Raw genomic sequence first — 26,629 nt, forward strand, 5'->3', positions numbered from 1 at the left:
GGCAGCTGGCTTAATACTGCCACATTTCTGGGTGGAGGCATGATGTTTCGTAGGTGTTTTGTGTGCAAAGTGCATAATTTCTTCTTATCATAAATATAAAAACAAAAACTGGCATAGATCTATTTATCCCTTGCAACCAACATGATTAGGAAAAGTAATAATTTCTCAAAATGAAAAATCCGATCCCAGAAACATCACTAACATAACAATGAAAGCTGAATTTGAAACAGAAATCCCACCAAAAAAGGGGAGTGAAAAAGAATTCTGCCTTCTGGTTTCCCAATGATGCCTAGATACTGCAGGGATCTAGTCTGAATAGTGTGTGGTCTCACAGTATATATGCCATATGTGATGGACTCTTGAGTGAATTACAGCCGCGGTTTCAGCTTCAGTGCTGAAGTTTCTGGCCTTTGTGGTTTTAAGTCAGACCCTTTAATGTTACTTTAACAAATGTTACTTCAACGTAGTCTTTTGTGGTTATGCAATTATATAGTTGGTAGCCACCACCTAATGGGGAATGGAAGCTTCTAATATTTGAGATGTGAATCACAGTCACTTCACAGAACATCAGGGATACATATATAACAAGTCATGTAGAAAATGTCATCTGCCATGGCTAGATGATTGCTTACTTTAATTAAAAAAGAAAGAAAGAAAGAAAGAAAGAAAGAAAGAAAGAAAGAAAGAAAGAAAGAAAGAAAGAAAGAAAGAAAGAAAGAAAGAAAGAAAGAAAGAAAAAGTAAAATTCAGCTTTCCATTCTGATATGAGCTTCCTACCCACTGCAGCAACATTGCTAAGCTGAGGTTTGCACACAGACTGCTATGGTGCATGTTTATCTGCACCACATCATTCCACTCTGTCCATCCATTTATCAGCCCAATGCAAACTGCATTCCAGAAGCGAGCATAGCTCTCACCCATGGTCTATGTACCACATGATGAGAGTTAAATAGTTTGCAAGACCTGTAGTACAGAGACGAATTTCACCAGAGATGAATATACTTCATGCATTAATTTGCACAGTGAATGCAGTAGTCACCGTTCATAGGGAGAAATAATATGCTGAATACACAGAGTCTAACTGTAGACCTCAAGGCTGCACGTCAAGAAGACTGTAAATCTGGTTTGAGGGCACTACTGTCACATCAAATGCCAGAGCCATGTGACCCAAAGCTCTGAACTGTCACTTCTAGTTCAATTACGTTGGTTCTCTGTTGAAGGAGTAACTCTGCCTTGGCAGAATATAGAGCAGCTCACGTATTGTCTGTTTGTAGCACTCCATAATTTTATGGCAGCTCCACTGTCATCTGTCCTCCCACAGCCAGCATAAAACCCAGAGCTGTCATGGGCACCAAGCTGTGTGCCCTGGCAGATGTAACATAAACACAATCGTATGCTCCTGCCTGATTCAAACAAGATTTGTGCTGCTGGATGATGGGAAGTCACGAATTCATTGTGCCTGCAGAACCCCAACCTCAGCTAAAAGACCTTCCATTAACATCCAGTTACTGTTCTCCTCCACCAGTGACTGCCAACACCCAGAGATGGCATATGGGAAACAGGATGGTGATAGTGATATTGTGAGGTGGCTCCCTGTGTACTGCCTCCATCAGTTGTGGCTCTTTCTCTCTCTAAGGTAGAGGCAAGAAATAATAACAAGCAATTTTACAGGCCAAAAGGAAACAGAAGAGCCTAGTGTGTAAGGCTCAGCAGTCCCCTTACTCATCATATTCCTTCTATGAAGGACTTCAGCATTTCTCAAGATAACAGACTTTTCCTGCTGCAGCAGTAGGACTGAGCATCCCACATTCTTTCAAGAATCAGAAAGAAAAAGATGACCTTTAACAAAGGTATCTATATGTAAAGGTAGGAGCTGCAAAAATCATCCTCTTCAAAACTGGTTATTCCTGTGGCAATTTAGAGGTGTGCTTTCTATTGCATCTGCTTTGACACTCCAGCATTGCCATGCCGTATTTTTTTTTAATGCTGATTTTTAAAGAACATCAACTTCCAAAGAAGTGTGAAGATACATACTGGATAACTGTGGGCTTTGCTCTATGCTTTGCATTTCAATAACGATTGCTACAGTATATGCTTTAACCGCTCTGCTCCCTCTGTAACTTGTACACAGTTATAGGTAGTGTTGTTGCCAAAGCCATCATGTGATTTATTGACTCTCCACTGGGACAAGGGGGAAAACAGATACAACTTTGTGATTTTATTATAAGGAGACTGGGTTAATATTTCTAGGTGAAGCAAGCTACTATACCGAGTTCAAACATCTGAAGAGGGAGGTTAAGAAATCCTGAGTGTGGGGTGTAAGGATTATTCTGTCCTGGGGCAGTGCAGACGTCGTCTGAGGCGGGGAGCAGGAGAAGAAAGGAGACATTGTGACCCAGTTCCAACACCTCCTGTGTATACAGACGGAAGTGCTTAGCCTGTAGAGGGACACGCGCGGGGGAAGAAATAGGAGAGAATTACAACATGGCACTTATATAAACAACACCCCAAATGATATAAAACATTAAAGAAAATTTGCACAACATCAAGCTTGGAATTTTTATAAAACATAAATATTTGGGGGGGGAGGAGGGACTCTAAATGTGGGTTCATGTCACTACATAAAATAAAGATTTAAAGCTGCAATGTTCCACGCTAAAACAACACACACAGGCACAGCCCCCCTGAAAACAACATTTATGTTTCTTATTAGGCAGAAAATGATCACATGCCATGTGCTTTTCAAGATTATGATTGCATAATTATGTGAAAACATGAAAATGGATTCAATTAAAAACCTTTAAGATTCAATTTAGGGTTGGTTAAGAGAAATATGCAGCTCTCCCTCAACATAGCACTGAAAAGCTTTAACAAGTGCTGCAGCAGGAGCAAATGGCACACACAGCGTTTGGCCTGAGGCTGCTGCACAGCTGCTGTGTGCAGTGCTGCACTTCTCTCGGGGAGTGCAGCGCTGTCACTGCCCATGATTCTGCCTACCAAAACCAACAAAAATACATAACTACATCTGTTGAAAAAAAAATTCGATTTGGTAACACAGAAGCTCAATCCTGAGTCATCGAAACATTTATAACTGCGCTTAACTGCAAGGTCAGGTTTATGTCTGTCCCTTGTGCACAGCAGATGAGCTTAAACGCTTTGCTGAGCTGCAGCCTATAGAACAAATTGCAAATTGCTTTCAATATTTTATTCCCTTGCTCAAAAAAACCCCAACAAAGGCACAAAAGCTATAACCTCCAAGAAAATACATTGGTACAGGGACCTGTACAAAGCCCTGTTGGATTAGAGGCTGACCACAAGGTAGCACACCGCCTGTCTTCATTCTGGATTTACTTGAGCCTTATGTAGCTCTTCCTAGGCTAGAAGGTGCAGCACTGATGGATTCCCCTTTAAAATAAAGCCTGAACCTTTCAAAAACAAGAATTGTTGACCCAGATTAATTCATTTTAAGGCCACATCTTTTTAGCTGCACAAACAGATCTTGAAGTGAATATAAAGATGATTTACTTCTACTGTAAGCCCTCTTTACCCTTGTAGACCAAAATAAAGTGGAATTTGTGTAAACAAGAAACAAACTCCTTAGCTTGTTTTTCCATGCATCTTTCACATCACAGATTATCCTCTCTGACTTCTTTATTTATTCAAATACACATCTGTTTGTAAATGTAAAGCCAGAAGCTGATACCTCTCCTCACCCACAGCAATCTAGAGGTCTGAACCTATGTGTTTTAGGAGTCTTTATTTGTGTGAAAGAACTGCACAGTGCTGAGTCTTCAGTAGCCTTTTGTAACCCTCAGTGTTACCTCCAAAAGGATCATCATTTGCTCCTCTTCCCTGCTAACGTACCTGTTTTCCTTTGCCAGCTGGGTAAAGATGCTCACAGCTACTTGAGTTTCATGCAAAAGTGCTTATTTGCACCTGCCCAAAGTTGTATGCTAATAGATGCAAAAATAGAAGCCTTTGAATATTAGTCTCTAAAACCTTTTATGTTCAAATATCCAGGAAAATAACTAACTTACTTGAAGGTGTTTCCCCCCTCAGCTAGAATAACTGAATAGAAAGGTTCTCTGCTTTTCTTTCCTTAGAACATTTACATTTAATTCCTACTCTAAAGTTGCATTTTAGCTTTAGTCGTGTTCTTAAGAATCAGTTTTAAAAAGGGTGATAAATACCACAAAGGAAAATACCTGATGCAGAGGTAGATTGATCTGTTTAAGGAGAGCTTTCACTGCCATCTGGAGCTCATACAAGAACAATTGAGTAGGGCAGTCTGAAGTATGATCCATACTTTCCACAGATTCTGAGCCAGAAAGTGTTTGGATCCATTCCCACTCATCTCTGTATGTTGAGTTGAGTTAAAATTAGAAATATAACAAAAGTTCAGTGCACAAGAAGGAATTCAGCGTATGTGCATTCAGGATCTGTTGATAGTTTAATCCTCATATAGCAAAACATTCTAAAATTGTGCAATTCTGATTGTTTGCGGTTGAAAATCTAACATAGAAAAACTTAATTTTTCTAGCACGAGTACATCAGGCTGAGCATTCCTTGCTAACGTCTTAAAGTCCGACTGCCTTTGAAATATTTAACTAAGGTTTTCTTTTTCACATATTTATTTATTTTCCATATATGAATGTGCCCTGGCAGCCCAGAAAGCCAACCGTATCCTGGGCTGCATCAAAAGCAGTGTGGCCAGCAGGGTGAGGGAGGTGATCCTGTCCCTCTGCTCTGTGCTGGTGAGGCCTCGCCTGGAGCACTGTGTTCACATGTGGAGTCCTCAGCACAGGAGGGATGTGGACCTGTTGAAGTGTGTCCAGAGGAAGGCCACAAAAATGATCCAAGGGGTGAAAAACTTCTCCTATGAGGACAGTCTGAGAGAGCTGGGGCTGTGCAGCCTGGAGAAGAGAAGGCTGCGAGGTAACCTGAGAGCAGCCTGTCATTATCTAAAGGGGAGCTACAGGAAAGAAGGGGACAGACTCTTTAGTAGGGACTGTGGAACAAGGGGAAATGGCTTCAAGCTTTATAAGTATAGATTTAGGTAGGATATAAGGAAAAAATCTTTTACATTGAGGGTGGTGAGGCTCTGGAACAGGTTGCCTAGAGATGTGATTGATGCCTCATCCCTGGAGACTTTCAAGGCCAGGCTGGATCAGGCTCTGGGTAACCTGATCTAGCTGTGCATGTCTCTGTTCTTTGCAGGGGAGTTGGACAAGATGACCTGTCAAGGTCCCTTCCAACTTTAAGGATTCTGTGATTCTATGATATCTAATTCCATATCTGTGGTGGAAATGCGAAGTCACAGCTTGAATGAGTGACTGAGCACTTGGCAGGAAGGCAGGACCAACCCAGGGGAGCTCAGGTGCATGCAATGGCAGGGGGGTTGGAGCTTGATGATCCTTGAGGTCTCTTCCAACCCAAGCCATCCTATGATTCTATGATTCTATGATTCTATGATTCTATGAGTGATCAGAAGGGGTGGATCCAGGATCCTCCCCTTCCCAGACCTCATTTAAGGGTTGGCAGTGGAGGCAAGAGCATCTCATCTGGAGAGCCCTGTGTACCTGAAGGCAGGCAGCTTTTTGCCTTTATTTCTGACCCACTGCTGTTGTGTTTGAGCAAATCCTCACTTGCTACAGCCTGGGATCTTGCTGCTCTGCTGCCATTGATGCACGTTCCATCGTATTACAGTAATCTACCACAATCTTTTAAAAAGCATGCAGAGGAAATGACAGCAGTGACAATCAACAGAAGGTTTAATTTCTGCAACAGGCTCTCTTGTACTTACTGGAGCTAAAGAACTTCCTGGTTTGGTTTTGATTGACATATATCTGTTCTAGACCTGGTAAGCATGCAAATCATCTTTCTAGATCAAATCCTTAGTTCACTTTGTCCATTTTTCAGTCTTGAAAGCATCCAGCATCAAATGGTAAAGAAAAAAAAAGAGATGGATAATAAATGTGGAAGGATCTGCTCCCAGGTAAAGGCCTGATTTTAAACCTCAAGAGTCAGAAAGTGTTATAAATCCTTACAAAGGGGAAACATCTTTTCCAGTACTCAGCAGTTCAACAGCTGATAGCATGTCTGTATGTTTGCTATGGATTAGAGTGAAAAAATAGATAATGCACAAGAGAATACACTGAAAAATCACAAACACCCTGTGGTCAATAGAAAGGAGAACACTGAATTTACTGGCAGCCGAATCATGGGCTGCAGACTGTCATCTTTACAAAAGATGCATGGAAGACTGTTCCCACCATGGTGAATGTGAGTGACCAGAGAATACTATCCGTAGAAACTCATGGGCTCATGTGTATTTGTTTTGGATAGAACTTCAGAGTTGCTGGAATCGCACTGGTGCACCTGTTTAGTTCAGCACTGATCTCTATGGTACACACCTGAGCCAGACTTTGCAGGCAGCTACAATTCTTCAATGACAAAATTGCATTAGACTTAAAAGAAAAGTTCTCTCTCTGTATGTGTGTATGTAAACTCATGTGTATTGACTTACCTGGAGACATTGCTGTTGTCTCGGATTTTGACATGACAGAGAACATTCGGCAACTTCTGCAACACAAGGACTTTGATTTGATCCACAGAACTGCAGAGTTTAAGGTAACCCAGATACAATCCAGGAGGGAGGCGTTGCTGACTTCTTTTGTGATAGGAAAATATGTCCTGTTTTGAGAGAAACAGTCCTACATAAAAAGCCTTTTATTTTTTTTTTCCACATAAGTCACAAATTTGGGATCAAAAAGCAACACATCTTTTTATAGCTGTCTTTCTGTGTCATCAGTATTCCCAATTCCCAGTATTTGAGCACATGCTAAAGCATACAAATAATCTCTGGTATTTTGGATGCCCTTGGACAACTTCCTACTTAAAGTTATATACAGGTTCTCAGAGCTCTCCACATCATGCATGTACTGGCACTAAAAAACTGTGATTTCAACCTTCTACAACTGTTGTATTTAAATTAACTTCAATAGCACCCACCCCTGCACTCGTCTGATGTCTTCAGCAGCAAGCTGGGGCAGAGAACTGTGTCAGATGATAAACAACTCAGCAAAAAAGCAGCTGTTTTTTAGCCAGGCAAATTCCCTGTTTCATTTCTGGTGTGTAGATACACAGATAGAGACGGGTGGCATGAGGAAAAAGCTCAGCTGGGGAAGGGAGGACAGAGAGGCTGCACAAACCAGTACTGGCACCAGATAAATGCATGTAGATCTCTTGAAAACCTCCTTCTGTTATCCCCTGCTATCAGCAGGAAGATCTCTCTAAGTATGGGAGTTGGTGGCTTGCAAAGATTAATTAATGACTGTGTTTTCTGAGCAAATATCTTTATCAACAAATAGAGCTCAGGAAGAATGAGTACTGATGGCATATTTACTGAAGCTAGGAGACGTTTTTAAGGCTACCTATAGCTCCCCAGGAGCTATTCTAAAAAGGATATCTGCTGCCATCCTGAGAAACGTGTGCCTCTGCAGTGGGTGAGGATTAAGACACCTGGCCTTACGCCTTTACTCTTGGAACCATCAAATTATCTTCCAGTGCTTTGCTTGGCTCTGACCAACACAATTAGACCCTCATTTTCACAAGCACTTCATGAACAAAATACCCATTCGATGATTAAACAAGTAATACAAGAAAGGGTGGGCATTAGATAGGAATGTGTAAACCATTAGGGGAACATTTTTTCCACTAGGATCTCTGTGGAAATTTGATCAGGCCTGTATTTTGGGTTTCCTAATATAAAACTTTTGCCCAGATTGACATTTTTCTACACCTTTAACACATTTTAATACTGTAAATCTAACATAGATCAGGTAGGTTTTATTGTCTTTTGGAAATTTTTTAATGTTCCTAAAAGCTGGTAACGTATATTTTGATTCCCTGTCAGTTTCTGGTACCAAAAGCACAGTCTCTGCCCTAGAAAGTTCCTCAAATGTGAAAATGAACAATGACAATCATTGTCTAGCTGAAGTGACAGAAGAAGGGACTGAGATATTTGTCGTGTAGTATTTCAGGTAACTTTGCCACTCATTTGAAGAGAGAGATTGGCTACAGACACTTTCTCAGCAATAAGCTGTTACCTACAGAAAACATGTATTCATCTTTTAACTACAGAGACTTAACAAGAATTTACTGAGTCTTGAAGGGCTAAAAACCCCTGGCCGTCCATTATGTCAACTGAACTGACAACTCCAGCACCTTCTGGGATCAATCCTTACCTTGGAATTTTTCTAACTATGAAGTCTAGGAGTGTGCTATGAAGAATTAAAGAAGGATTATGGTCAATAAAGAATTCTGTAGCAACTATACCAGGCACCAAGGAACTCTGAGCCCCAAAGAACAACTTTATTAAGTAGAACAGTAGATGATATACTTAAATGCAGTCTTATGTGGAAAAATCTTACGGGGCATAGAAATTTTAAGTGTCTGTATGGGTGCTTAAGAACATCCTAGAGAGTTTTAAATGTTTATAGCCCTTGCTAAGGAATGCTATAGCATGGCTTCCCAAAACTGATAGAAACAGCACCATTCTCTGCTAGGACTTTGAAGTAATTTCTTTCTAATCTCATGGATATTTTACATATTAAGGATCTGATCCCAGCCCCACTGGAAGTAATATAAGTCTTTTCTTTCAGTGGGAGCCTTGCCACTAGTTTTATTGGGCATTGGACTAAGGCCTAAAATTCTACAAGAATCTTCCAAAATCAGGGCTCTGGCACAGGCTTTACAAAAGCAAATAACATACAGTTAAGAGAAGCAAAGCACTACCTGGATTGTTATAAGCAAAATGTCTAATGCTGTTGGCTCCTCTGGCGTTGAAAGGGATTTCCTCTGGCTTTGTAGTTTGGATACCTGCATCCATTTGCCATTAAAAAATGAATAAAGACTCTCCACTTCTCTTACAGTAACAATCAATATATTGCCATGCCGATCCTTGATTGGCTCATAAAAAACTCTGCCTAAGTTGTGAGTTCCCAGCAAATTCTAGAAAAGAAGAAAATTATAAAATGAAAGTTATTTATTGCATATCAGGAAGGTGCATTTTTTGAAAGTTTACTTTATGTTTCTTGATGTCAGACCTATTGACTTCAGTAAAAACCAGTCACACAGCCCTTCTTACATCCTTGCCCTGCAGTCACATCATGCAGTGGCAAAAAGAGAAGTTACTTTAGTATTTGGTCCAGTAGTGTTCAGTTTAGTGTTTACCAGAGAACGTCAGGTTGTTACAAACCAATGCCTTTGTAAAAGGACAGGCTGCAAATTCACTTCCACATCCTGATCGTACCCAGTTATGCAAAGGTAAAGGATACTGTTTTCAAAAGCACTCGGTGTTGGTCTAGAGGTGATTCCTTTGGTATCAGTGAAGTCCTTCTGCTTAGAACTTACCCAAGAGCTAGATGCGTACCTAAATGAGAGATGCAGCACGTATCAGTGATACCGAATTCATACTGGAGACTTCAAATGTTTTCTGTTAAGATCATTAACTATAACCTCAATTTATTGTTCTCCATTTCAAAATGATGCTGATTATTTTCAGCAACAAAAGCAAGAGGCCCTCATATCTGCACTGAATGTAAATAGTTCTGGAGTTGAACTGCGGGCTGTGTTTATGAAGGACCACAAAGGAATTTGAAAAGACACGGACCCTTTTTCTTTTACTTCAGATACCAAGAATGTGCTAGACAAACCAGCAGAAACTAACAAACTACCAAAGCAAAGCTCTCCAGGAAAATATGTGAGGATTAAAGAAAAGTAATTTTAAAAGACTCCACATAAAATACATATTTTGGTCAAAATCCCTTTCCTCACACAGAAAGGCATCTGCTTATAGGTGCAAACATACTCAGTCCAGTCACCAGCCACTGAAGAGATTCCCAGATGTCTTAAAGAAAAATGCCTAACATTTAAAATATGCTCATTACTTCAGGACTTTTCAAGAGTTCTACAGTAAGCAGGGTAGGGATGGGGGTTGTTTAAAACGACAATTCAAATTCACAATCTAGCACACTGTATGTTTAAGGAAGTGCTGTAACATAATGGCATTGCAAAGACATAGACTGTCCTGACTTTTTTTTTATCTGTATGTAGCACACAATATTTACTTATAAACGTTATTATTGAATTGTTTGTAAACTCGAGATGGTGGCTGACCTTTTGGTGACAAAACTTAGCAGTTTTTGCTTTAAGCATCCCCCTCAGAGCATGCTGTTGGCGTCTGTATACCACATCCTTTTTCTTCACTGTTCTACCTGTTGAGGTTAGCCTCCATCACTGATTAACACTGGCATTTTGTTTGAATTTGTGTGTCCACAGATGGGGCAGATTATTACAAGGAGATGTTTAGCCATCTCGTCGTGATGTTAAACTGAGTGCAATATAAGAATGTGCCTAGATGGAAGCAGATAGATCATTATTGTCACTGATGGCTGTATGTTGTGAATGACATTCCAGCACAGAGGATGGGGGCACCTACTAACGGGAATTATGGCCATTTCATGCACTAAAAAAAGTTTTGCATCTGCTTTGCCTGGCATCCCCTCACTTGTGATTTGTTTGCTTAGTCTAGTGGTAACAGCAGGCAAAATTACAGTCTCCGTTGCCTCTGAATCCACTGATCCAGTCCCTCAGCAGCTGTGTTATCACTGATCTTTTCCATTCTGTCCTAAATTCCTGTGGAGTCAGACTGTTAACTGCCTCACTAAAATGTATTCAACCGTATAAACTTTATTGAGATCCTTCTATTGGTGGATCCCATTAGGCCACACACTGTTAAAGGCTGGCAGACCTGTGACAATTCCTGTGCTCATCAGGGGACCAAACTAACAGAACAAACGATGAGAACAGTAAAGCTGCCAAAAAATTGAACAGAGGAACGTACCTTCTGGGCATATTTGCCATATCTCCATGCTTCAAGTTCTGTTCTTACCATCTCTGGTAGCAATTAACACAATGTAATCTTGGTTATCTCAAACTGCAGCCTGTGCATACTAACAGTGCTCTCTTAGGGAGGGAATGAAACTGAGCTAACCAAAGGAGTATGTGCTACCTAGGCTGAGCTAACCACACCAGAGGGACCTTTCAGCAGATACAGTTAAAACTGTCTCTAGTGAGAACTCAAAGCACTGGCAAGCAGCTGCTGCTTAACACAGGTGGTCTCCAATAAAGGTGCAGCAGGCTGGCATTCCATATATTTCGGGATACTTTGGGGAAATCAATCAAGACAGGTGGTTGCCCAGGAAGGCTATTCTTCTGTACAGCTTGCTTTGCCAAAAGATGTAAAACAAACCCCACACAGATATTCTTAATAATGGCCACAAAGTATCTGGCTCTCACAGCTGCTATAAAAGCTAGCTTATTGCATGGACTGGCAATAAGAAGAGGGATGGCCATATTGCTAATGCATGAGCCAAGCAATGTGAAGATCTCCATTAATGCTGTGACTGTACCACAGTTTTTTGGGCATTTTTGGTGACTTCATTCAAACAAAAGGTAGGAGAGTGAGTTCTGCATATACTTCTTCTATAAGGATCGTGCCCACACCTTTGTGAATTTCTTTCTTTTCCACAAAAGTAAATATTTAATGAAAGCAGTTGTCGTCCTGCTAGAAATTTCACATTACTGTGAACACATTCTTCACAAGTTTTAGTGTCAAAACATTCTCCTAGAGAAATGCTGTAATAAAGTACAATTACTATTGGAGGTTGGAAGGTCATGGAGCTAATAGCTGGAAACAGGCAGTGCAACCAACCTGTAGCTGTGCTGCTGCAGAAAGCATCTTTTGCCTGGCTTGAAGTGTTGTTGATGAGGAGATGGATACAGACATATTCTGCCTCAGCCATCTGATATCATCCCACATACAAGACAACTGCAAAAATATGTTAGTTCAGTCAGTTTTTGTTCTCAGCTTTTACAAAAGCAGAAATGAAACTAAAAGCATTACAGACTTTGAAAAATAAGTAGATGTTCATCTTGAGTTTCTGTGGGTGGCAACAGTTGCCTAGATAAGCATAAAACAGACATAAAATCACACAGAAATAATTCTGTAAACACCGTGCACCTATTTCAACCATTTTTTAGACTACTGAGTAAAACTGATTTACTGTTTCCTAGGGAATAAAAAATAGTGTGAAGATATCTTTAATGATGGCATAACCATTATACCAACTTAAAAACATCTAATGGCTTTTTTTAGGCTCTTCCTCTAAATGTTCATAAAACCCTTCTGTTCCTAGTCAGCAGTCAACTGATGTAGGATCATACATTTAAAAGAGTTGATTGTGGTCAGCGACTCAATCAGAATTTAACCCATATAAATGCTGTTTGAAAATTACATTTCAACATGAGTAAAAGATGAAGCACTTCATCACTTAGCATTTTAATGCACTCAGAAGCTAAGATTTCTGCATGGCTAGCAATGCATTTTTAGAAGCAATATATGAAATTAGGTTCCCGTTACCTTTGTGAACCACAGGAAATCCTGCATAATTGAACTACTGTGAGAGTCATCAATTTCCACAATTGGGATCTGATCTTCATTGGTTACTAATAGATTGTCTTTGTAAAAAAATATAACAGATAAGTAGAGTCCCCTAGAGAAAAAAAAAGAATCATTGTCAAACAGCTTTCATGCCTATTAATATCTAAGCCAAATTTTTGCTGCTGAATCATAGATTATCAGTTCTGAGGAGGCAAAACAAATTAACTGATCTTAACTTTTGTGTTATATAGATCATGCAACTTCAGGTAGTGAATTCTGAAAAATATGTGGGAAGGCTCTCTCTTCAGATGATGTGAGACTACAAGAATTTAAGGAATTATGAATCTGTGCAAGCCACTGACATCAACTTTAGTAAGAGTTTTGCCAGAGTAAATAGTATACAATGGAGGGTTTATGCTCTCTAGAAATCAAAAATTCTACCAAAACTTTTTATCATTAATGGGCTTAGTTTTGCCCTCATTTACTTCAGAGCAAATCTGAAATAACTCAATTGAAATCAGTAGGGTTATTATGGATTTACATTAGTGTAATTGAGTGTAGTTTGGCCAGCATATCTGCAAAACTGTTTATAGAGATCATTCCTTTCAATATTTACCCTTGCAATTAGTTGCATACATTAAGTAGTTGCCTTAGGGAATTTAAAGACTCTGGAGAACTCTTCTGAAAGAATCAAACTCTTATCAAAATACAAAGAAGAAAAAGCAAACTGAATGCTCCTGGCAATGGAAGAAGAAATAATCCAGCCTAAGAAACTTTCATTTGCTAAAAATAATAAACTATCAAGGCAAAGGGTTGTTTGGGTTGTGCTGGGCTGCAAACCTAGCTAAAAACATTAGAAAGTTCTTGATGTGCTGCTTCGTGCCAATGAGATATTAGTATCTATAGAACACGTCATCTGAGCTCTGCATTTTTCATTATGAATGAAATAAATTCCAGTTTCCTTATTGAGCAGCAACGGAGGCTTCACTTAGCAATTCCTCAGTGACTGTACCTTTGTGTTTGCACATGGTATTTTTCCATTACAACTCAAATCCATTTTCAGTAGTAACAACCACAGATTACTAATGATTTCAGTAGGAACTGCAGCATTTTTTTCCTATCAGATGCATCAGTCTCACACATATATAACTTTATCAGGTTTATTCAGACATTGCCATTTCATTGGAAGTACAATTTGCATACATCTATTTTTAAGGTGCTGTTCACTATTACATAAAAGCAATCACTTGGAATGTTTGGGAGATAAAATGAATGACAGACCGTTTCAGAGTCTTCACAAACTTGTTTGATGAATGAAAAAGGTGCTTCAGGCTTCTAGAGACTGACTGCTTGCGACCAGTGTTCTGTAATTTGGAACTTTCTAAAATGGAAAATAGAAACAAAACTAAATGCAGCACTTCAATTTCAGATTATAAATCATGAAGAACCTTTGTTTGCTGAATCACACTGATAATTCAGTGCCCACCTTACTCCTTCCAACAAACAACATTCAGAACCATGCTGATTTACAACATTTGCTTATATTTTCTTTCCCTTAACAATACTCTTCATCAAATGATTTCTTTAAGTGCATCAAACTCAGACTTGGTGGAACTGTTGTTTTGCACCTAGGACAAGTATAGCTTGAACCACGTGTTGAGGGAGGATATGAATTTTACACGTGGTCTCAAAAACACAAGAGGAGAATCAAAGCACCTGTCAACATTTTAGGATGATGTAATCCTTCAACATATGTCCACGAGTCCTGCTTTGTGCTTACAAGGATTTCTGGGCCAGCTCTCACACCAGAAGAGCTGCCTCGGAATTCAAGTATTTGCCCAAAATTCTTAAAAAAAGGGGGGGGGGGGGTTACATTTTATACAGTGCATGATTCCCCCTCGGTACGTGGTCTGAGATTTCTTTCAAGTAAGAGAAAACCCTTCCAGTAGGAACTGAAGCTCTCAGGCTCTAGGAAGCAACTGTGTCTACTTGTATAATGCAAGCAGTTTTTAGAAGGTAAGCTAATACATAGTGGTCAGCAGGATTGTGTATTGATTTTGGTATTGTCAGAAGTTGCTGTTTACATATGGCTTGTTAAGGGAATGGATGTTTAAAACTTTAGGGAAAAAAATTCTTCAGGTGTTTACTGTGATCTGAAGAGAAAGACAGAAAGAAAAATGTCTCTGTGAAATTACATCTCAGCCTTCCAGGATCTGACTGTTTTCTCGTTATTTAAATGAACTACGGATCCCCATCCAGACTCAATTACCAAACATTTTGAGGAACAATCCTCTCCAGTGGGGAAAAATGTGACTCATGAAAGATTTTAAAAAAGAACTATTTGCTGCTAATCTGCCTGGCTAAGTGTTTTCAGAGTAACATATTTTCTACTTACCTCCAGTGCAAAATAGGTGTCTATCTGTGTCTCCCTAGCAAGTTCTAAGTTTGAACATTTAAAGAACATCTAAATTTGCTCTTGTCAAAACCCCATCTGTGAAAGCACTCAACATATTTTTAAATGATGAATAAATTTGCACTGTAATTTGCACATAGAAAACTACAAAGAGAAGACACATTGTTAGCATAATTACCACTTTGCTGAACAGCAAGTACAAAGAGAACAAGGTTCTACTGGGGGTGAAATCATGCAATGTAGAAGTATGAGACTTATTAGATCACCAAATATGTTGTCTTCCCAGTGCTAACTTACTCTGCATGGCATATTCTTCATTGCAGTGTTCAGTTTAGTTTAAATAGACTCATCTTAATCCATGGCTGCTCCTTTGATGCCACTGATCTTTGATTTCTTTTCCATTTGGAAAAACTCATTTGTTTTCCTGCCCACATCTCCTCAGATCACTTTTATTTTACTCTGTGCTTTTTTTTTTTTTTTTTTTCAGTATATCACAGTAATGTAAACCAAATGTGACATGAAAACTCTTGTCTTAGAAATATAAATTTCATCCTAATTATGAAATTCTTGTTTTCTTCTATACTTGCAATGGAAGAAATGGAAGCAGAAATTGCTAAAAGCGATGTAACATAATTCTGTACAGAACACCCAGAGACTGCAGCACTACAATCAGAGGGCACATTACAAAGGAAACATATATTATTGGGCTATTCAGTGGTTTGGGTTTGCTCCACAGATTTTTCAAAGCCCAAAGAAAAAGACATAATGTAAAACTAGATGGAAACTGTAAATTCTCCAATGTTTCTGTTTGCTTTTGTTTTACGTTACAGTATGTCTAGAAGCCAAAAAACATGGAACTGAGATTAGAGGACACTTTGGACCTACAGGAAATGGAACTTTAACAATCTGTTATTTAATTAACTAATAAATAACAAGAGTAACTTTTTTACAACAATGGCAGTAAGAACAAAATAAGTGGATACTAAGGAACGATACAATAGAGCTATGAGCTCTGTTAATAGCTCAGGAGCAAACATATATTGGCCAAGATCAGAGAATTTCCAGTAGATGGATTTAGCTCAGAAGCATTTACACTTGGACTGAACCAGGCAATTAACTCTATTTACCACATTAGCAGTTTTTCTCTTCTTAGGTGGGATATATATGTGTGTCTTTGCAGTTCACTTAAATACAACAGATACTTGAAAGTAACGTAAGTTGTTGTGAGAAATAAGAAAGTTGCATGCTCCCACTGCTGGCATGCATCTGGGGTTTCTGCTCTAGAGGAATGTCTGTTATGCCATGCCATTTCTCAGAGGAGGAAGATCATCTGGAATTCTTTGTCCTATCACTAGACAAGCGGGTGCCTCTTCTCAAGTGGGGCAGATGTGAAGTAAATGGAATTACCTCAGTGCAAAATTATCTGAGGAGAAATCTTAGCCCCACAGATCAGACAGTCTGTGGAACAACTAAATATCACTAATGGTAACACTGAATAATGAAGCAAATTAGTAGAAGAGGAGCTAAATCCTATTGAAATCCTAGCAGAAGGCATAAAGTGGGGTTTAGAGTTTTTACTAACAATGGATGAAAATACATCAAATAACTGGAAACTTCCAGAAGCAAATCATACTCACTTTCAATTACCATAATTTTAGCAGTGCAAACAACTGACACTGAAATAACATGCACAGAGGCAGAATACCATGCAGAAGTTAAAGGCATACATAGCCTGCAGATACTTCAGTAGCTTAAGGTCTTTGCAGACTGTGTATTACCTCAACTCAGCATGGGATGTCATTCAAAAGAAAAAACTATCTCATGGAGAAGCTACAGTCATGTCAGTCTCGTTTTTTTATTGGGTGGTGTATTTTGGAGTACAAAGTCAGGCTCAGCAGTTGAGATTGTAACTTCTTAAATTTCCTACCCAAACTTCTCAGCCCATGGCCAGGCTCTCCAGCCTGTTTTTGTGTATTCTCACTGAAATAAAATCTAAACTTTTAAAACACCCCATGGAATAAGAGATCATTCTCCTTGTTAAAAGCAGTGAAAATGTGATCCCAGGTTGTGAATCAAATTATGATTAGAACATTTGTATTTCAGTCAATCTCTAGTAAAATACATTTCAACCAAATTTGAAAGAAAATATCCAGTAAGCATTTTACTGAAGAGTTGGGTTTCTTTCTTAATGAAGCATCACACAATTGCTTAATCCACTCAGAAATGTAAAGGAAGAATGATCTTCAGGAAAAAAAAAATACTTAAAAAATACATTTGAAGTGTTGCCAGAACACACAATTGTAGTAATTAGGTTATGATAGTCTGTAGCACGGTATTATGAAGACAAATGGATGACTGTTGTTTGTAATCATCAGGATTTTCCAGAAGATTAAACATATGAAAGCAAAGCTTCCTAAGTAATTCCCTAAGAGATTTCAACATATCACAGAGCAGGTTCAAAAGCAACAGCTGATCTAATTCCAAAAGCTCTTAAACTCACTGTACGTTCCAATGTATTCTTCCTGGTATTTTTGTAAGCTTGTTTTCTTCAGGCCCAGAAATACAAAGCATGGGGCAAAACGCAGGCTTTGGTGCAAAGCCTGAATGAACAGACATGAGCAAGAGATGTGTGGAATCTAGGCAATTTAACCCTCCAGATCACTAGCACTGGACCTTGTTCTTATATCTCCTTTATATTCCGAAGCTTTTACTCATATCAGCCAGATAAACTCAGCCATTTTAGATCGATTGCCCTTTCCACTTTTTTCATCTCCTTTGCACTCCTCCTCTGCTCTCCTTCAGCCAGCCTGAGCAGCACACCTGGGCAGTCCCGCAGGGGGATCACTTCCAGGAAAGCCAAGGGGACAAGGCTTCAGGTTTGAATTTGTCTCTGTCTTCACCTCACTTTAATTCACTGTGAATTAGTGGCTGCAAGTAGATTCAATGGTATTCTTCAAACAGTTTCAAACTATTTACCGACACCTCTAAAACAAATGAGGAAAACAGAAGCTATAATGTGCTCTTAGAATGAAAGGAATCTGGTAAAGAGAAACATGGTAAAGGCTGCTTAAATGTCAGGCCAGGTCCTTGGCTTAGATATAAAAGCACGTCCATTCTGATTTCTGTTCATGACGGTTGAAGGAGGCTTCTGTCTAATGTGCACCAAGTGGAAAAGTTCATTGGGGCTTTTCAGTCATTACCAATAGCTTATCTTAGATCCTTGATCAAACTTCTCAGATGTCACTGAGATTGACAAATAACAGTCAAAGTGATGTCATAATTCTTAATTTTTCTGCAATTACGTTGTCTTGATTTTTATAATCAAATTCCTGAAATACAAGGGATTGACATTAAGTCATATATTTAAGATAAGTTCCAAAGACTCTTCTCTTATGTTATATAGATCTGATTTATCCAAAATACAGTTCTGTGTAATGTTAACATTACAAGCAGTTCTAAGATTCTGATTTAATTGGATCAAGGGCGTTGCTCTTGCTGATTCCACAGTGTAGCACTGCCATATGTATGTTCCCACATCCTCTTTCCGACATACAAGAAAATGTTCTGAGCTAAACAGATTTCCTATATTGTTGTTATTTATTATTTGAGCATAAGGAGCTTGGAAATCAGTACCAGAGTTGTCTGTGCTTTGCTTTGAGACTGGAGTTAATTTCTGAAGCGGTGGAATTTTATGAGAACCAGGTACTGGTGTCAAATTCTTAAAAGAAGGGATTTTCTGCATGTTTATAACTGCTTATTCACTGGGCTGGTATGTCAGTAAAACAATTGATTCTAAGAATATTCTCAGATGTTCCATCACTTATTCCCTGTTCAGTAGGAAGGTGGCCTGAAAGATCTGAGAAATGTACCAACTTTGGAAGAGAAAAAACTGTAGCATGGATAATGACTTCTTGAATCATGAAAAGCGACGTAAGAGATGGAATACATCGTCTGTATTTTTACTACCATGGCCACCTGCAAGTGATAATGTTTGCATGAATTTTAATTAGGGAAACAACATTTTCTTGCAATATCTCCTTTTCCTTTCCAAGAAACATAGTGGAATAGTTGTAGTTGCTATGGTTACAATGGCTTGTGGCAAACTGTGGATCCTCATGATTGTGATGTATTTGCACATAAAGAACAAAGGTTGCATCTTTCCATTTTATCCAGATGATTTGAGCCCTAAGTATTTCTGTGATTTTAAATCAGTTGATGCAGTTTGAAATAACAGTCATAGTAAGTGATGAAAAATGAAAACTTCATGGTAGTTCGACTTTTCAGTTTAAAATAAGTTCCTTTGCAATGAAGCATTATTCCAGTTAGAAGTTTATTTTAGGAAAATAAATAGCACTTTTCAACAACCCGTATAGAGCAGGAGTTTTTATATATTCTTTAAAAAGAATGCCAAGCTGTTGCCTTGGCTCTTGAGCTATTAAAGGCACAGTCTGTTTCTCATGAATGAAGAGCAAAGAGCTGGCTGAGATTCGAACTCTCTCCCAGTTTTGAACCATTCTATTTGAAAATGTAGCAATCTTATCTTCCCACTGCATTGTGCAACTATTTTTCATTATAGATTGGCATCACATCCAGTAGAGTACTTAGTGTCTTCCATTTGGAAGCAGCCAAGTCCCTTTCTTGATCCAAAACAGTTGTTAACTCTCTAAAGTATTTCTTTATATTAAAAAAATAAAAGAGAGATCCTTGAAACATTTTAGCAGAATCCTGCGTAAAACTTACTTGTAGGAAAAAACACATCAATAACTGCACAGGGTACAGAGGGAGAAAGGGTGTGTCTGTGCTTGTGTACATTCTAGCTTTCAGATGTTTCCATCCAACTAATTTCAAGGGTTAAGAGCAAGATAGTAAGCTAAAGTGATTCCAGATGGGCCAATATTAATATCTTTCTTTTCCTGATGAATGAGAAGGTATGACCTAGTTAGAAAACTGCTAAAATTACAGGCGCCACAGAGGCTTCAGCTGGTGCCCTACCACATAGATATTTATCCTTACCTCTGCAATTATAATGCTGATGAGCTGCTCGGACCTGCTGAAGGAGACGTTCCAGGGCCTCACTATGTCCCCTGTGTCGAGGCTCTCTTCCACTGCAGTCTTTCCAGTCTATTGAACAAAGGAAATAAACAGAAATGAAACACAAAGTAGTAGGAGAAGGTTTTAAAATATTTTCTTGCTTCTGATGTTTCTTGGCTGTAGCGGAGGCTTACATCAGGGCACGCAGGAAAAATGTCAGTTGTTTCAAGTCTGCAGTTGTTGCTTGTACAATAAGCTTCCTTTGCTTTGTGCCAGCTGCATAATTAATCATAATGATGATTAACAAAGAGCTCACAATCAGCTCCCAGAAGCTCCTCTAGTGACTGACTAGACAATGGCTTTTTCTCTTTGGTACATAAATAGCTCCTGTTGCTGTAGCATCAGTGCTGCACTCAGCCTGTTCCGTCCTGACCCTCTGCACCTCACTAAAATCACAGCCCTGCTCCTCCCGTATTTTATTAAGGCACCATGAGGCTAAATGACTTTCCTACAGTTATGTAGGAAACTGATCGCAAAGCAGAGAATCGATGTCTTCCAAGAAGCAGGGTTTTGTTAGTAGCCTCAGAAACGCTCTGAGTAAAAACACTTCTGAAAACCTCCCAGCACTGAGGCCTGAAGGAAGGCTGGCAATTCCTGCCCCGGCATCATCAGTCTGCTCAGCACTGCACTCATGAGGCAAGAAGCTGTGATTTCTGTCCCACATCCTCTGAACCTTATTTGCCATTAGCTAAAATCTCAGTCTTGATTTTAAAAAGCAGACAACCCTTTCACAAAAAAAAAAAGAGGATGAAACTGTCAGAGAGGAGCTATTTGATTCCAGATTTGGCCCTTTCTCACATCATTATAATAAAAAATTATTACACCACAGTTTCCTGAAAGAAAGTAATGATGGATCAGGTTATTAAGAGATCTGCCTCCAAAGGAGACACGCTTCCATCTTGCAGGCACAGCAGCCACATACATATTCAGAGCCACCAGCAAACAGTGTGCTCACTCACTGAATGTACAGTTCTACTTTCTAGTGCAAGTTCAGTTAAGCATTCCTTCCAAAGGACTCACTATGCCAGGGATATAAATAAATGTTTGCTACCATTTAGTATAGTGTCTAGATTGGTGGTAAGTCCCATAAAGGGTGAGAAGAGAAGACAATTGCTATCCTGATAGCCTGTGGGTAGTTGTAACAGCTGCAGGCTGGCTATCCTGCATGATGTATGCTTTTGCAGAGATCAAGAGCCAATTGCATTTATAACTCATGTTGGGAGGTCAGTTCTCAGATCTCCTTCGGCAGCCAAAAGGAACCAAATGGAATTCAGCAATACCAAAATGCTCTGGGTCATCAGACCAGGGAGGTTTAGAACAACCTCGTGGTTTCTCTGTCTAGGTGGTTCCCAAACTTTTAGACTCTCCAGTCTGCTGACTGCCTTCAAAATGACATGGAAATCAGATCAGCTTCCCACACTGTCCATGAATCACATGTCTGTCAATAAGCCTAGAAATGTTACTATCCACTGTGGCTTTACAGAGCAGCTGCAGAACGCCAGCCACAGCTTTCCAGGTAGTTACTGTTTGTGAGAGGGAAACAGGACAGTGGCAAGCACTCACTCATCCTGCAAGCATGATTCTCCGAGGACATCACTGACTTTTGATGCTCTGGGATTGGACTGGATCCAGATTAGCCCTGGAGCTTTCATTTACCTAGCATATTCTAGCTGCCATCACAAACAACTTTGTACTTAATGTATTCACATTGAATTTTTACCTTAGGGCCATGTTCCTTAATATAACACCGCTGTAATTTCGCATTGCTGCTGTCTTGCCAAGCACAAGTCTGCTAGCTTTCAAAACTAATGGTGAAGGTATCTGCATGGACAAGGTTCTGCCCTTGGTACCTGAACCAGTATCTTGTCTCTCAAGCTAAAATTCTGACTTAATATTGCTTAGCAAAAAGATTTCATACTCAGACTGTGAGCACCTCACTTGTTGGAAAGCTTGAGCATGTGTCACTAAGGGTACTCGATGGAAATGTCATACTCTTGCTGGCTATCTATATGCAGTGAGCTGAGCCTGTCTAATGCTTCCATGTTCACCAGCAAGGAAAACATACATACATAGCCACAGCCACTGAAATCTGAAGCAAAACTTTCCTCACAGCCCAAAGCTTTGGAGCTGCCAGAAGGTCAATAACAATGGACAAGAAATAGACAGGGAAGACAATGCAATGCATTCAAAACAAATGTTTGTATCACACACAGCTACAGCTTGAGATACAACCAGTGTTGCCAGAAGTGCCCTATTCTTAGGGGATATTGAGCTGAATAACTGCCAGCTACTGCAGAATAGTCTTGCTTCTCAACTTACATAAATTCTGGTTTTGTGGGGCCAAATCCTGTGTACTTACCCCTGAGTACAGTCAAGGTAATTGCATGTCACTAAATTATTCAATGCAACTCCATAGTAGTGAGTTATCCACAGAGCCAAGAGTAGAACTTTCTGCCATTATTGTAGCACATTTTTGTTTGCAAACAGAATATTTCTTTAGCCTAGACTAGACCCTGGCTTTATTCTATAGTAAACAAGAGCAAAACTGTAGCAAAATAGGATAGTGATACTGCAACAGCTTTGATTATTCCACACTCTCTATTACCACCATTGCTTAACTTTCTCACATTAGCATTCAAGGTTATTAAATTGTTACATTAGTCTAATAAAAACAAGTGCTAATGCAATAAAATGAAAAGTCCCACTTTACTGCACTAATCAATACAAGAGAAGCTGTAATATACTGAGCCAGTTCAGCAACAAATACTAAGTCTGGAAAAGTGACTAACAATAGAATGTGGCTATAGTAGATTAATAACCACAAGTGCAAATTTGCACTGAGCCTGAGAAAACCTGATGTAAGTCTGAAACAGAAGAAAGGCTTTTGGATATGTCTGCAACATTTCAGTGCTTGTGGGCTAGATCCAACCAACATCTGTGACATACTACAGTATTCTACATACTGCATGTATCCCATAACTCCACCAACTTCAGAACTGAAAACTTTGAGAATGGTTCAGTGAATGTAATCTAGAACAATACAGTCAGAATAGAAAATTACATATGATATATGTAAGTATTTTGGTTCTGGCAGATCAGTTTTTATCCATTCATGTGCTGAAAAATGAAGCTCCATATAGCAGAACTCTATTAAAAAAAATGAAGATCAAAAGATGAGAAAAATAAATACTCAAATATGATATTATATGTCTTTTTTTGTTGGGGAGAAGAAGTTGAGTTTTATTTATTTCCCTTCTAAATGACACAGTAATTAAATCATGAACTCCAGCAAACTTGTCTTCTTCTCTTCTTTGAAAAGAGAGAAATTCTGAAAAAGCAACATGAATAATCAAACTGGGAGTGCAAACAAGCTCAACCTACTTGAAGGAGAAGCATATGCAGGAGTAGATCTTCGTGGAGGTCCCCATCCTCTCATATTGTATGCTGAAACATGAATGTAATACCTCTGGCCCTACAAAAGGAAACAACTGGAATCAAAACTTCGCTTGAAATCATGGCTGTAATAACTGGAGAGTAGCCCTTTCAAAACTACTTTCTTTGAGAATCTCTTGCGTAGCTTTCAGGGATGTCAAATGATGCACCATGAACTACTGAAAAATTGCACAATGATTACAGGGCAGATGTTTTGGAGAGGGTCAACAGAACACATCAATTATGATTGACAAATTGTGATCTCTCCTACTAAACAATGCTCTTAGAATCAGACTTTAAGAATAAAGTCCCATTTCTGCTGTATTATTTGTCTTGCTATGAGCACAGTAACTGAAGAAGCTCTGCTTGGCCATCACTGACATCAATCAGACCTTTAGCAAGCATTTTGATGCGTAAATCTAGGCCAATGAAAAGTGCTTCTGAAAGTTTAGCTTTTTGTTTACAGATGTTATATACTTTAGAGATTATGGACAAACACACCCTAATCACTGCTCTTAATGTGTGCCTAAGAAATGGATTGTGCAAGCTTGCTCAATTTTAACTTAAGATCAGTTACTTTGTTTTGTTGCTGGAAAATGAAGAACAGAGGAAATGCATACCGTGGCTCTTCGTGAATCCAAATTTGTTTGCACAAACAGTGCAGAACTGCCAGTAGGAAGAAGGTGTTCAGACACATGGTCAAAACTATTCTGCTTAAGAATACATGTGAATATTTACCAATTTTCTCAATTGCTGACCCAGTTCTTAGCAATGTAAAACATGTATATGAAAATAAAACAAAAATGAAAATGATTGCCATTAACTACGTGTTCCTGAAATAAGTAGAAGAGAAAGAGCAGTTATTTTAGTTATCTGTCATCAGAGTCAGGACTAGAACTTTCACGAGCCTTTGATCTGCACTAAGATTACCCTGTGATCCAGAAAACAGCGGCTTTCATTCCAGTCTTTTTGGCTCCATCCTAAGCATGCCAACATATAAAACAGTTCATGCTGTCTGTCTGTTCCTTTGTGAATTTCTGATCATGGATACCAGACATATTATGCTTAATGACTGGAACTTGTTAGAAGAAAGGCACTCTGCAGTTGTTACCAACAGCCAAGGATGCAAATTATCAGTGTCTTTTTATCACTGGGGCAGCAGGGGGCATCAAGATCTAAACGAATCATTTGGCACTTACTGTTCTGAGACCTGTGATGGTGCATCTCAAAGACTGAAGATTATCCACAATTATTTCTCCAACCAAAGGAGAAAAGTCTTCTGAACAACTCCATTCCACTAGGAAACAAACAGCAGAAGCAAACTGAATCAGATAACAGTCCCACAAAAGGAATAAAAGTACTTCACAGGTTAACTTTTCTCCTAGCAGTTTACCATTCCACGTGGATACTAAAAGTCATGTTTAGCAATAATGTTTAGGAAAACTTTACACAGTAATTAAATTATAACTCTGTGTATGAGAGAGAAAAGCAAAATATTGCTCAAAAGCTTTTCAGGAAAGAATGCTTAAAAGTACCCTGCAATACAAATTACATTCAATCAACATTTGCTCTCAGTTAAACAATTTCCTTTTAAAGAAAGGGAAGCAGTGGAAAAGAGTAGGTAAAAGATTTGGACCTGCTAATTCCATTAGGCAGTTTATATATCCAAACCAACAAAAGCACTGTTTTGCAATTGTGTCTGCATATGTAGGCATAGGAAGGGAGTCTTTTGGGCTCCACAGGACCACAAAACTCCAATCACATAGTCCTGGCAGCTCTGTACAGAAATATCCTCCTTGGACCAGATCCAGACTCACAAGAGGCTCTTTATTGATTTCAGTGGGCTCTGGCTCCCTTGTCCGAGCCTGGTTCTGCTGTGGTCATTGAAATTACAGAGCTCCACAAGGACCTATTAAATTTTATCCATTTTTGAAGTGAATTAAGTGGTGCTGGGCTGGCACATCCCTCCCAACCTGTCCTACAGCCTGAATCACAAAGTGTGCCTTCACCAAAGCATTCCCATCAGTTTGGACCAACTGCTCGTATTCCTACTTAAGGGGTATGAACTCAACATCTTGTTGTATTCTTCCTTATTCCTTGCAAAAATCAATGCAAGAAATGAAAATGGACGCTGACCATGAAAAACTACCACATGGTTTTAGAAAAAGGATACGTGCAAAAGGGGAACTGATGGCTGAAGATAAGAAAACCACCCTTTGAATTACATGTTAGTAATGCCAAGTACCGTGGTTAGAGTTAAGGTTCATCCCAGAGTCGCACCTCTGGGCTTTCGTATCTCCAGACTCAAACTTTCAGGAAAACTTACCAAAAACAGTGAAATTTATTACACATAATAACAGGGGAAAATCCCACCAATTTTCTGGATTTACAACTAAGCAGAAAATCTACCAATTCAAAACAGGTAGATTCAAAAACGATCTCATAGATGCTTCATTTGCATATTTATCAGAGTTGGATTCAACAATTTAAAGATGATCAGAAAGTGTAGGTACTTTGATTTCAGCATGTGGATGCTTTATCTTCTCACCGTGTCATATTGGCATTTTCACATTAAAAGAACAGATAGTTTTGCTCAGCACATACAACAATTAATTGACAAGTTCTTCCTAGATTAGCCAAGTATCAATAGCACAACAAATTTTTCCTTTCTCTTCCAAGCCAGTCCTTTCCTTCGACTGCCATTTGTGAATGCACAGCATGTTCAGCAACGTTTTTGCATTTGCTGAAATGAAAAGGATATTGATTTTGTCTACTGTACCTGCACTTTATAGTGTATATTTTTCTTACTCTCCTTGGGTTTTAAATATCTAATTACTGCCAACCTTAATGGGAGCTATCTCTGTACATTAGTATGAAAATGTAGAGACTGTTACTGTACCATGATGTAGGTTTTTGTTGACAATTTAATTATAGCAGTGCTTATAAGTGCCATTAAACTTGATGGCCTGTCAGAGTTTCCATTATAAACCATGATTTTTCAGGGTTTATAACTCTGCTCTATTAAATCATTGAGGACATTGTGTACATGCTGCAGACTAAGGCATTCTCTATTTTCCAGAAGGATAAATGAGAGAAACCCCTCCTGAATTGCTGAACATGTTACTAACAGACGTGCAGTCACTTCAGATGCCATTCTTGTCTTTGAAGGGTCGTGTAAATCAAACAGT

At 39.0% G+C, this 26,629-nt stretch overlaps 1 protein-coding gene across 13 annotated transcripts in view; it reads right to left on the minus strand.

The window, feature by feature from the left end:
* The window catches only part of ANKFN1 (ankyrin repeat and fibronectin type III domain containing 1), a 114,154-nt gene that overhangs the window by 10,078 nt on the left and 77,447 nt on the right, over positions 1-26,629 (minus strand). For all 13 annotated transcript variants that reach the window (XM_090121774.1, XM_090121775.1, XM_031598728.2 and 10 more), the window contains 10 exons: positions 24,641-24,738; positions 23,391-23,481; positions 19,932-20,039; positions 13,787-13,886; positions 12,485-12,617; positions 11,777-11,893; positions 8,797-9,012; positions 6,527-6,693; positions 4,206-4,356; positions 2,270-2,438 (listed from right to left, as the gene is read on the minus strand). In XM_090121774.1, coding sequence (XP_089977900.1) covers positions 2,270-2,438; positions 4,206-4,356; positions 6,527-6,693; positions 8,797-9,012; positions 11,777-11,893; positions 12,485-12,617; positions 13,787-13,886; positions 19,932-20,039; positions 23,391-23,481; positions 24,641-24,738 — 1,350 coding nt within the window. The remainder of the gene's footprint in view (positions 1-2,269; positions 2,439-4,205; positions 4,357-6,526; positions 6,694-8,796; positions 9,013-11,776; positions 11,894-12,484; positions 12,618-13,786; positions 13,887-19,931; positions 20,040-23,390; positions 23,482-24,640; positions 24,739-26,629) is intronic.

The sequence above is a fragment of the Phasianus colchicus genome, chromosome 20 (assembly GCF_987193195.1).
Source record: "Phasianus colchicus chromosome 20, bPhaCol1.hap1.1, whole genome shotgun sequence".
NCBI lineage: Eukaryota > Metazoa > Chordata > Aves > Galliformes > Phasianidae > Phasianus > Phasianus colchicus.